Raw genomic sequence first — 12,687 nt, 5'->3', positions numbered from 1 at the left:
TTTTTATTGCCAGCCCCACTCCTCCGCCGTGCTAGCCTCACCCCAGCAGGGAGCTCTGCCTGGGGCAGAAGGGGTACAGTGCACCAGGTCCAGTGCCTCCCCCCACCCCATCACGCAGAGAAGCTCTGGCTGCAGAGGTGAGTACTTGGACTGCTTCTCTGGAGGAGGAGGGGGCCCCTGCTGTCCCCTAGGGAGTCAGATTCATGATGTGGGGGGCGGAGCTATAGAGGCTCATGATGTGATGTGCCATGGGGCCAGCGCTGGCATCATCTGGCCCTGCTGGGTTGGGGGTGGGTGGGACAGGCAGACCCAGGGGACCAGGTGCAGGACTGGGGAGGGGGTCCCATCAGTCAGGGTGCAGGTTCTGTGTGAGCCTGGCAGTGCCCCACCCCCCCCAACAAAGCTATCCAAAGATGGGGCAGCCCACGCACCCCAACCCTGCAGCGCCCCCTGGTGGGCGGCTGGGGTATCGCTCACCTGTGGACGGCTCGCCGGCCTCGGCTCTCCACGTCTCAATGATGAGGGAGAAGGTGCCCTGGAGCGGAGAGAGAGCAGAGAGCGTGAGGGGGTGGGGTGGAGAGGGGCGGCCCGGGACAGAGATGGGATGGTGGCATGGATGGGGGCGGGGCATGGGGCTAAGGAGGAGGAGCCGGGGGGGGGGTGTACAATAGCGGGAGGATCGGGGTGGGGGAAACAGAAGGCTGCCCAACTGGGGGCACTGGGAGGAGGGGGATGCTGGGCACAGCTTACCTGGGGGTGGGGAACTTTGGGGGGGCGGGGAGGGCGCATATGAATAAAATTATAAACTCAGAAGGGCCCATTGTGATCATCTAGTCTGACCCCCTGGACAGCACAGGCCAGAGACCTGCCCCGGAATCATTCCCAGAGCTGGGATCTGCATTTTAAACCGCTCAGTGCCCCTGGGTCAGTTGCTCCAGTGGTTAATTACCCTCCCTGTTAAAAACAGACCCCTCCTTTCCCCTCTGAACCCGTCCAGCGTCAGCTCCCAGGCGCTGGCTCGTGTTAGGCCTTTCTCTGCTAGACTGAAGAGCCCTTGATTAAATATTTGTTCCCCGGGCAGGTGCTGACAGCCTGGGATTCAGTCACCTTCTTTAGTTAAGCTAAATAGATCGAGCTCCTTGAGTCTCTCGCTCGCAGGCAGGTTTTCTAACCCTCTGATCATTCTCGTGACTCTTCTCTGACCCCTCTCCAATTTATCAACATCCTCCTTGAATGGTGGGCCCCAGAACTGGACACAAGATCCCAGCAGCGGTCGCACCAGGGCCAAACACAGAGGGGAAATAACCTCTCTGTTCCTATGCTGATTCCTGTTCAGACATTCCAGGATCGCATTAGCCCTTTCGGCCCTGGTGTCACACTGGGAGCTCCTGTTCCGCTGATTCTCCACCACGACCCCCGGATCTTATTCAGGGTCACAGCCAGGGGTGGCTCTAGCTTTTTTGCCGCCCCAAGCACGGCAGGCAGGCTGCCTTCGGCGGCGCGCCTGCAGCAGGTCCCACGGACTCGGCGGCTTGCCTGCAGGAGATCCGCCGGTCCTGCGGCTTTGGCGTACCTGCCGCCAAATTGTCGCCAAATCCGCAGGACCGGGGACCTCCCGCAAAAATGCCACCATAGGCTGCCTGACTCCCGCTCTCGCAGGGACCGGCAGGGTGCCCCCCGTGGCTTGCCACCCCAGGCACCCGCTTGGAGCGCGGGTGCCTGGAGCCACCACTGGTCACGGCTTCCCAGGAGAGAGCCCCCAGCCTGTCAGTACGGCCGACAGGCTTAGTGCCTAGGTGTGTTTAAAAAAACAAACAAACAAACAAAAAAAAAAACACACTGTTTGCTTGTGCCCAGTTTACCAAGCAACGCAGAATGGCTCCGAGGGGGAGGTCCCTGAGGGGGAGATATGATGGGGGTGGTGCTGGGGGGAGAGGGATCCATGGGATGTATAATGGGACTGGAAAATAGCAATTGGAGGGAGGGGGGGTTATTGGGGTGGATTACTGGGGAAGGGGGTGGATTATTGGGGGAGGGGCTGGAGGAAGGGGGTGTACGAAAGAGAGTAGCATGGGGCCTGTTATGGGGGCTGTGCTGGCCCAAGCGACCGGGTAGGCGGCGAGCTCCCTCACGAGGCTCTGGCCCACCATCTCTTGAGCCCTGATCCCTCTGGGAACCCTTGATGCAGGGGGTGGGGCGAACTCTAGGCAAACAGGGGGTCACCAACGCAGCTTCCCAGCGGAGCGGCGATCGGGGGAGTTCGGCGAGGGAGCGCGAGAGGCAGACACATCTAACAAACAGACTAAGCTTAGGCCAATAACACCTCCCCCCAAATCCCTGCTAGAGTAAAAATACTGCAGGCAGGCGTCCCGAGCAGAGTGCGGGCTCCCCGGTTCATAGCACTGAACACAGCCTGTGCCGTTACACGCCACGTGGGCCGGGGGCGTTACGTGGGTATTCGCTGCCAGCAGCTCTTGGCTCTCAGAAACTGAGTGCGGGCTCTGGAGACCAGAGTGGGTGAACCGGAGGAGCTAAGGGAGACAGAGGGGTACGGAGGAGACTTTTGGGGACACAGCAGAACGGGTTCCACCCCGCCTGACAGCCCCGTGCTGCTGAGGAGGGGGAAATCTCGGGGAAGGAGAACATCAGGCTGGAGCGGAGGGAAACAATCTCATTGTTGGGACCCTCCTTCCAGATGGTATCATGGTCTCCTCTCACGCTGAGACCCCCTGTCCGGGGGAGGGGACCCCAGTTATTAGGAAGAGACGGGTCATAGCGATGCGGGAGGCGATCGGTAGAAATATGGATATAGTAACATAAGAACGGCCATACTGGTCAGACCAAAGGTCCATCTAGCCCAGTATCCTGTCTGCCGACAGTGGCCAATGCCAGGTGCCCCTGAGGGAATGAACAGAACAGGGAATCATCAAGTGATCCATCCCCTGTCGCCCATTCCCAGCTTCTGGCAAACAGGACACCATCCCTGCCCATCCTGGTTAATAGCCTTTGATGGACCTATCCTCCAGGAACTTATCTAGTTCTTTTTGAACTCTGCTATAGTCTTGGCCTTCACAAAATCCCCTGGCAAGGAGTTCCACAGGTTGTGCGTTGTGTGAAAAAAAAGACTTCCTTCTGTTTTAACAGCTGGGTTTGTGATGACCAGGAGAACCAGCTGGTGAATTGCCTGCCAGGTGCGAAGATTACGGATCTCTCAAGGTATCTACACAGTCTTATGTAGTGAGGAGCCGGTGGTCATGATACATGTAGCTACCAATGACATAGGGAAGGATAGGAGAGAGGTCCTGGAGGCCAAATTTAGGCTGTTAGGTAAGAGATTAAAGTCCAGGACCTCCATGGCAGCATTCACTGAAATGCTTCCAGTTCCACACACGGGGCCAGACAGACAGGCAGAACTGCAGGGTCTCAATGTGTGGATGAGACGATGGGGTAGGGAGGAGGGACTTCGGTTTATTAGGGACTGGCAGCTTAAAATTTGTGCCAGAGTTTGCCAGGGCTGAGCCCCGGCACCTCTGGGCTTGGCAGTTCATAGCCCTGGCACCTCTAGGCTGATGTCCTGATTTTATAGGGACAGTCCCGATTTTGGGGTCTTTTTCTCACATAGGCACCTATTACCCCCACACACCCCTCCTGTCCCGATTTTTCACACTTGCTATCTGGTCAGACTATCTAGGCTTGGCAGTTCATAGCCCCGGCACCTCTGGGCTTGGCACGTCAGTTACGAATGTAAAAAAAATTCCTTGAGTCCTGGCACCTCTTTCATTACAAATTAAGCACTGGGAACTGGGGAACCTTTTGGGAAAGGAGACGCCTAGAGAGGAAGGATGGGCTCCACCCAAACCAAACCAGAACCCGGTTGCTGGCATGCACAATTTCAAAGCTCGAAAGGGAAGTTTTTACACTCAGGCCTGGGGGAAAACCAACAGGTGCAGAGGATCACTGGGGTTGGGCAGAAACATCACGCAAGGGAGGATTTATTAAAAGGGGAACTCTGTCGTAAAGGGGATAGGAAGGAAGTTGGTAACATACAAGTAGGAACTAGCGAGATGCAGGCAGGGGTGAAAAAGTCCGGTTTAAATATAGCCCATGAAGGCAAACATCGGATACTGACAAAATGGACAAGGGCTTATCTACAAATGCTAGCTCAGAGGGGTGACCCGGAGTGCCGGGTATTAAGTGAGGATAGTAATATAATAGACACCATGGAAACTGGGTGGAATGAGGATCGTCAATGGGACACAATAATACCAGGGTACAAAATATATCAGAAGGACAGAGCAGGTGGCGCTGGTGGGGGAATGGCCGTATCACGCACAAAAAGTCAAAATCTTAAATGAATCAAACTGAACCACAGAATCTCTATGGATAGAAATTCCAGGCTTGAACAGTAAGTGTATAGCAGTAGGAATATCCTACCGATCACCTGGCCAGGATGGGGACGGTGGCTGTGAGAGATTAGAGAGGCTACAAAGGCCAAAAACTCAGGGACTTCAACTATCCCCATACTGACTGGGTACCTATCAGCTCAGAGCGGGATGCAGAGATAAGATTTCTAGACACCATTAATGACGGCTTCTTGGAGCAGCGAGTCCTGGAACTCACAAGGGAAGAGGCAATTCTTGATTTAGTCCTAAGTGGTGCACAGGATCTGGTCCAAAGGGTGAATATGGATGAACCGCTCGGTAATAGTAACCATAACGTAATTAAATTTAGCAGCCAAATACCAACGAAATCCACCACGGTAGCATTTAACTTCAAAAACGGAGAACGACACAAAATTGAGGAAACGAGTTAAACAGAAATTAAAAGGAACAGTCACAAGAGTGAAACGCCTGCAAGCTGCATGGAGACTATTTAAAAACATCACAATCGAGGCTCAAACTAAATGTATCCCCCCAAATAAAATAAGTAAATAATGCAGCAAGAGGACCATAAAAATGCCGCCCTAGCTAAACAGCGGAGTAAAAGAGGCAAAAAGGCATCCTTTAAAAATTGGAAGTCAAATCCTAGTGAGGAAAATAGGAAGGGACAAATGCTGGCAAGTCAAGTGGAAAAAAGTATGAGGCAGGCAGGCCAAAAGAGAACTTGAAGAGCAACTAGCTAAGGACACAGAAACTAACCACGAACATTTTTAAGTAGATCAGAAACAGGAAGCTGCTAAACAGTCATTGGGGCCCACCGGACGATCGAGGTGCTCAAGGAGCACTTAAAGATGACAAGGCCCTTGCGGAGAATCTAAATGAATTCTGTGCATTGGTTATCACTGCAGAGGATGCGAGGGAGATTCCCACGCCTGAGCCATTATTTTTAGGTGACAAATCTGAGGAACGGTCCTAGGCTGAGGTGTCGATAGAGGAGATTTTGGAACAAATAGATAAATTAAATGGTAAAAAGTCACCAGGACCAGGTGGTAATCACCTAAGAGTTCTGAAGGAACTCAAATGTGAAACAGGAGAACTACTAACCGTGGTACAAAACCTATCACTTAAATCAGCCACTGTACCGGACTATTGGAGAGAAGCAAATGTAACACTGATTTAAAAAACAAAAGACTCCTGAGGCGATCCTGGCAATTACAGGCCTGTAAACCTGGCTTCAGTACCAGGCAGATTGGTTGAAACTAGAGTAAAGAACAGAATTATCAGACACATAGATGAACACGCTACATTGGGGAAGAGCCAACACAGCTTTTGTAACGGGAAATCACGCCTCACCAATCTATTAGAATTCTTTGAGGGGGGTCAGTCATTATGCGAACAAAGGTGATCCAGGGGATATAGTGTACTTGGACTTTCACAAAGCCTTTGACAAGGTCCCTCAGCAAAGGCTGTTAAGCATGGGAGAAGAGGGAAAGTCCTCTCCTGGATCAGTAACTGGTTAAAAGAGAGGAAACAAAGAGAAGGAATAAATAGTTTTCAGAATGGAGAGACGTAAATAGAGGTGTCCTCCAGGGGTCTGTGCTGGGCCCAGCACTGTTCAACATATTCACAAATGATCTGGAAAAAGGAATGAACAGTGAGGTGGCAACATTTACAGATGATACAAAACTACTCAAGATAGTGAAGTCGAGAGCAGACTGAAGAGTTACAAAGGGATCTGGCAAAACTGGGTGACTGGGCAACAAAATGGCAGATGAAATTCAGTGTTGATAAATGCACAGTAATGCACCTTGGAAAACACACTCCCAACTATATATACAGAATGATGGGGTCTAAATTAGCTGTCACCACTCCAGAAAGAGATCTTGGAGTCATTGTGGAGAGTTCTTTGAAAACATCTGCTCAGTGTGCAGGGCAGTGAAAAAAGCAAACAGACTGTTGGGAACTAGTAGGAAAGGGATAGATAATAAGATAGAAAATATCACGTTGCCGCTATATAAATCCATGGTTCGCCCACATCTTGAATACTGTGCGCAGTTCTGGTCACCTCATCTCAAAAAAGAGATATTAGAATTGGAAAAGGTGCAGGGAAGGGCAACAGAAATGATGTGGGGGATGAAGCAGCTTCCGTATGAGGAGAGATGACAAAGCCTGGGACTGTTCCGCTTGGAAAAGAGACACCTGAGGGGGGATATGACAGAGATCTATAAAATCATGACTGGTGCGGAGAAAGTGACTGGGGAAAGTGTTATTTACCCCTTCACATCACACAAGAACGAGGGGTCACCCAGTGAAATGAATGGCAGCAGGTTAAAAACAAACAAAAGGACGTATTTCTTCACCCAATGCACAGTCAACCTGCAGAACTCCTTGCCAGGGGATGTTGTGAAGGCCAAAAGTTCAAAATAAAATGTAGATAAGTTGCTGGAGGACAGGTCCATCAATGGCTATTAGCCAAGAGGGTCAGGGATGCCACCCCATGCTCCAGGTCCCTGAACTTCCAACTGCCAGAAGCTGGGACTGGACAACAGGGGATGGATCACTGGATAATTGCCCTGCTCCGTTCACTCCCTTTGAACATCTGGCATTGGCCACGGTCAGAAGACAGGATACTGGGCTAGATGGACCATTGGGCTGACCCAGTCTGGCCGTTCTTATGTTCTTGGTATTGGGGGAGAGCGCTGGGGGAGGTGAGAGTTTAATGGGAGTGAATTATTGGGGGAAGGGAGTATAACCGGGTGTACTATGAGGTAGGGTGTGGGGTGAGGGGGTATATAATGTAGGTGTATTATTTTGGTGGGGGGTGTATAATGGGGGTTATTATGGGATGCTGGGGTGTAATATGGTGGAGGGCACTGGAGGGGGCACTCACCGGCCACTTGAAGTGGAAGGGCACGTGGATGGGTGCGCTGGTGGCCACAGCATTGCGGTCGGCGGGGACCATGTCGCTCAGGGCGGCCCCGAAGGTGCAGGGGGGCTCGGGAGACACGACAGCCTGGGCGTGCTTGAGGCAGACGCGGAAGAAGAGGCGGCAGGGGCTGGCGCCGGGACACAGGCTGTGGGCGCTGCTGCGGAACGAGTGCACCTGGAGCTCAAACACCCCAGCCGGTTGGGCCTGTGGGACAGAGTGCGAGGGGGGGGGGATTAGCATGGGATCCTGCCAGCCTCCCCCTGGAGATCCCCCCACCCCGACCCTCCCAGCTCACTGCTGCCCACTCCAGAGATCCCACCAGCCCAGTCTGCATTTCCAGCACCTATCCCCAACCCTCTGGCATGCAGCCCCCACCCCAGAGATTCCCCCAACCCACAGCCCCTGCCCCCGATCACACAGCCCCCACCCCAGAGATTCCCCAACCCACAGCCCGTGCTCCTGATCACACAGCCCCACCCCAGAGATTCCCCAACCCACAGCCCCTGCCCCGATCACACAGCCCCACCCCAGAGATTCCCCAACCCACAGCCACTGCCCCCAATCACACAGCCCCACCCCAGATATTCCCCAACCCACAGCCCATGCTCCTGATCACACAGCCCCACCCCAGAGATTCCCCAACCCACAGCCCCTGCCCCAGTCACACAGCCCCCACCCCAGAGATTCCCCCACCCACAGCCCGTGCTCCTGATCACACAGCCCCACCCCAGAGATTCCCCAACCCACAGCCCGTGCTCCTGATCACACAGCCCCCGCCCCAGAGATTCCCCAACCCACAGCCCCTGCCCCCAGTAACACAGCCTCCACCCCAAAGATCGTCCAACCCCCACCCCAGCGCACTGTCCCATCCACCCAGAGATCTGCCCAGCCCAGAGACTGTGCCCACAAGCCCCCTGGCCCTCCCTGGGGTGAAATCCCCCCATGGCACCTCCAAGCCCCCTGGCCTCCCCTCCATAGTTTGCACCCCCCCCCCAAACTCACAGCCTTTGCTTCCCAGGGCACAGACCCTTTCGTCCCCTCCTCTAGAAATCCCCTCCCGCCACCCCATCCCCACCCCTGCCTCTCACAGCCCAGGGTTAAACTCCCCCACTCCGACCCTGTCACCTCCCCTCCGGGGCACAAGTAACCCCACCTCCCCAGGAGCAAAGCCACCCCCGGACCATGCAACCCCCCCAGGACCCTGTACACCCACCACCCCCAGGGCATAGTTTGCCTCCCCCCCACCACAGCCTGGACCCGCCCCCTTCCCAGGGCAAAGCCTCCCCCAGAGGTTCCCTTCTTTAACTCCCACCCGCCGACACGGGTCCCCCCCCCGGCCCCTCACATGTCCCAGGATACAGCCCCCCCGCACCAAGATCCTCCCCCAGAGAGGGGCCCCGTTTTCCCCAGACCCTCCCCAGTGCCCGAATCCTTCCTGGGGTCCTGCCAGCCCACCCGGCGTGCGGGGACCCCCAGGGGGAGCCCGGGACACCTGACCCCTCCCCGATCCCCCCCAGGTCAGCGCGCAGAGAAGCTTCCCCCCAACCCCCACAGGTAAGCGCGCGGGGCTGGTGGGAGCGCAGCCCCCCTTGGAGAGGTCCCGGTTCCCCGGCCCCAGCCCCCTTGGAGAGGTCCCGGTGTCCGCGCCCCGCAGTGCACGGCGGTCTCGGAGAAAGGTCGCGATTTCTCCCCACGCCCGCGACGTGTCCCCCTTGGATCAGACTCTCCCCCAGCCACACGCTCAACTTAACACCCCGCCCAACTCCCGACCCCTGCCCAGCCCCCTTGGAGAGATCCCCACCCCACCCCCGCCCGCAGGTGCAAACCCCTTGGAGAGGTCACGGTCGTCATCCCCACCCCATGGCGTGCACCGCCCCCTTGGAACAATCCAGGTCCCCGTTCCTTGTGCCCCAGTGCGCAGCCCCCTTGGAGAGATCCTGACACCCCCGTACCGCCCCTGCCCTGCGCGCTGTCCCCTTGGAGAGATCCTGACCCCATGCTGCCCCAGCCCCTGCCCTGCGCGCTGCCCCCTTGGAGAGATCCTGACCCCATGCTGCCCCAGCCCCTGCCCTGCGCGCTGCCCCCTTGGAGAGATCCTGACCCCATACCGCCCCTGCCCTGCGCGCTGCCCCCTTGGAGAGATCCTGACCCCCATACCGCCCCTGTCCTGCGCGCTGCCCCTTGGAGAGATCCCGACCCCCCCCCATGCTGCCCCAGCCCCAGCCCTGCGCGCTGCCCCCTTGGAGAGATCCTGACCCCCTCCCCATGCTGCCCCAGCCCCTGCCCTGCGCGCTGCCCCCTTGGAGAGATCCCGACCCCCTCCCCATACCGCCCCTGCCCTGCGCTGCCCCCTTGGAGAGATCCCAACCCCCTCCCCATACCGCCCCTGCCCTGCGCGCTGCCCCCCTTGGAGAGATCCCAACCCCCCCACCCCAGACCGCCCCTGCCCTGCGCGCTGCCCGCCGGGGAGGTCCCTCTGGGCCCGGGGTCACTCACCAGCTGTGCGCAGAGCAGGGCGAGGAAGCCGGCCAGGAGCAGGGGAGCCATGGGGCGAGGAGGAGGCGGGCGGCCCTGGGGCGCTCAGTCCCTGAAGCAGCAGCAGCAGCTTAGTCCAAGTGGGAGCGCGCCGGGGGCCGGTGCGTCCCGGGAGGGGCTCGGCACAGGCGGGAGAAGGCAGCGGGGGCCCGGCCGGCGGAGCGACGCTGGAGGAGGCTGCGGGGAAGGCAGAGCAGGGCGCACGGAGAACGAAGCTGCCGCCTGCTGCCTCCGGCGCTTTTAAAGCCCGGCCCTGCCTGGTGTCGGGTTGCCTGGCCCGGCTCGCCAGCACCCGCCCCCTTCGCTCCCCCTCCCCTTCCCACCGGCAGGGGCAGCCCCCCGCCCCAGCGGAGCGAGCGAGCGGCTGGTGGCGAGCCCACCCCCAGCAGCTGGGACTGGCCCGGGGCCCCTGCGGCCTCTCCGGGCTCATGGGTTCTGGGAATTTCCCTCTAGCCCCACGCGTGACCCGCCCCCCGGCTTTGGTGCCTCCTGGGCGGGGCGGCAGAGCACCTCACTAGCCGAGATTCCTCTGCGCCACTGACCTGGTCCTGCTTCTGCTGCAGGAGCCACCTCCTGGGGCCGGGCCAGGTGGGAAGAGAGGCGGCCACGGAGAGCCGGGTGCGTGGGTTATGGGGCACCCAGCTGGGGACCCCCTGAGCGGGAATGGGTCAGAGAAGGGGCCCATCTAGCCGGGTATCAGGCCTCCCCATCCAGCAGCTGCACCAGAGACAGCCCAGGAAGGTGGAATCAAGCTGGCTCTGAGAGTTAGGAAGGGGCTGAAATCCTGGGGCAGGAGGCTGGATCTTTCGGCCAGACTGGTGCTAGCGACTCATAGAGCCTAAGGCCCGGGGCCCATTAGTCTGGCCTCCCCCCTGAGCTCCCCTCCGTTTCACCGGGATCCCCCTTTATTCAGCCCAATGACCCTAGGCAGAGACCAGGAGCCACCCAGGTGCTGTCAGTGGCAGGAAATTCATTACATGAGGCCGGAGCCTGGGGGAGCTGCAGAGAAAGGAGGAACCTGCTCCCACCCCCCCCCCCATCCAAGTCCTCCAGCTTTAACTCTTACACCCCTGGCTATTCTCGTTAGCCACAGAAATGGTTGATCCCTTTTTGACACTTACATTCTTGGCCTCTGCGCCTTCCAGTGGCTGGGAGTTCCACAGGCTCATGGTACCTTGTGGGAAGAAGGCATTTCCGGTTTCTGGTTTTGAATCACATATACACACACACCCCTTTCAATTTCAGCGCCTGTCCCCTTGTCATTGTGTGGTGAGACGGGGGAGCAGACGTTCCTGATTTCCATTCTCTCTCTCCCAGGCCCCGAGGGTCTTTTTCAATCTCCCTTCGTGGGAGTTTTTCCAGCCCCTGATCATTCCTGGTGGCCCTCTCTGAACCCACACAAATTCTGTGCTCTCCTTTGGGAGTGATACAGGATCCAGACAAGGCCGCAGGGTTGCTTTATATAATGGTATTAGAACATTGTCCAGCCTATTCTCCCCTCCCCCACTTCCTTATGAATACAAAGACCTATCAGAGGTGTCGAGTACCCACAGCCCCAGGGGACGTCAACGGCAACTGGGAGTGCGGCCAGCGCGTCTGAAAGATCAGGCAAAGAAATGTACAGCACCTGGCACAATGTGGTCCTGATCCCCGACTAGAGTGCCTGGGTGCTACCATAATATACCTAATAGCAATAAAAACGTACAGCACCTGGCACAATGGGGGCCTGGTCCCTGATTAGAGTGCCTAGGTGCTACTGTAATAAACCTAATAGCAATGAAAATGTACAGCACCTGGCACAATGCGGGCCTGGTCCCTGACTGGGGCTCCTAGGCACTATAATAAAATAATAATTAATAATTCAGGCACCCAAAATGACCAGCCACTTTTGAAAGTGTTCTGCACCTGGGAACCAGGACGCCTGGGCTCTGTTCTCAGTTCTCCCAGCTACATTTTTTAAGCCTCATTGTGTCACTTTCTCGCCCATATTTTGTAAAAAATAATCTCTCCAGGTCCTTCCCTCCTCCCCCCCCAAAAATCCTGTTCTCACCTGTATTTTGTAATGCCTCCCTTAGATCTTAGGAGGGTCCTGGGGGTGGATCAGGAAAACAGCCATGTTGAATTCATGCCAGGGTCTCCTTATGCAGCCCAGCACCACCAGTGAGTTCCTAAATGGCATCAGAATTGGTACAACACATGCCTGTCATTATCTCTCTTATTACATCCAAAATAATCTATGTTAAAAGAAACACCAAGGCTGCAAAGCCAAGCCCTCCGAAATTAGGACATGCTGGAGTTAAGGATGCCCGAACAACCTTAATTCACACCCTTGGAGATCTGCATTATGAGAAAGGCTTTACTTACATGATTGCATGCTGTTCCCTCTCCCTGCCCTCCATTCAGGGCACTGGATGGACAAGGCTCACTGAATGGGCAGCTAGACAGTAGTTCTTTTGATCCTCACCCTTCAACAGGTGGTCCCATATTTATTGGGCTTGATCCTAAACCCGCCCTGAATATAAAATTATTCATTTCCTCCTGGGCGTTTTTTCTGGGTCTTTCCAAACTCTAATTAATTTACCTTAACACCACCCCTGTGAGATAAAGGGGCATTATTAGCCCTGGTTTACACACGGGGAACAGAAGCACGGGGCTTTGGGAACAGTGCCTAGAGCATGGGGGACTGGGAGTCAGGAATCCTGGGGTCTATTTCTGGCTCTAGGATCAGAGTGGGGCCTAGTGGTTAGAGCAGGGCAGGCTGAGAGTCAGGACTCCTGGGTTCTATCCCCAGCTCTGCAATTGACTTCCCTTGTTGACACAAGCGAGTCATAAGCCTGCTCTGTG

At 56.3% G+C, this 12,687-nt stretch overlaps 1 protein-coding gene across 7 annotated transcripts in view; it reads right to left on the bottom strand.

Annotated features, from left to right (window-relative positions):
- DLL3 (delta like canonical Notch ligand 3) overlaps positions 1-10,074 on the bottom strand; it is a 282,646-nt gene extending 272,572 nt beyond the window's left edge. For all 7 annotated transcript variants that reach the window (XR_005590652.1, XM_039510864.1, XM_039510863.1 and 4 more), the window contains exons 1-3: positions 9,805-10,074; positions 7,270-7,512; positions 478-535 (exon numbers count right to left, since the gene is read on the bottom strand). Coding sequence is in view for 6 of the 7 variants with exons in the window: in XM_039510864.1 (XP_039366798.1) it covers positions 478-535; positions 7,270-7,512; positions 9,805-9,855 (352 nt within the window). In the remaining variant the exon portion in view is untranslated. The remainder of the gene's footprint in view (positions 1-477; positions 536-7,269; positions 7,513-9,804) is intronic.
- Positions 10,075-12,687: the final 2,613 nt, after the last annotated feature.

Source organism: Mauremys reevesii, linkage group 22, assembly GCF_016161935.1.
Source record: "Mauremys reevesii isolate NIE-2019 linkage group 22, ASM1616193v1, whole genome shotgun sequence".
NCBI lineage: Eukaryota > Metazoa > Chordata > Testudines > Geoemydidae > Mauremys > Mauremys reevesii.
The sequence above is the reverse complement of the archived record's forward strand: the minus strand, read 5'-3'. Positions and strand labels throughout refer to the sequence as shown.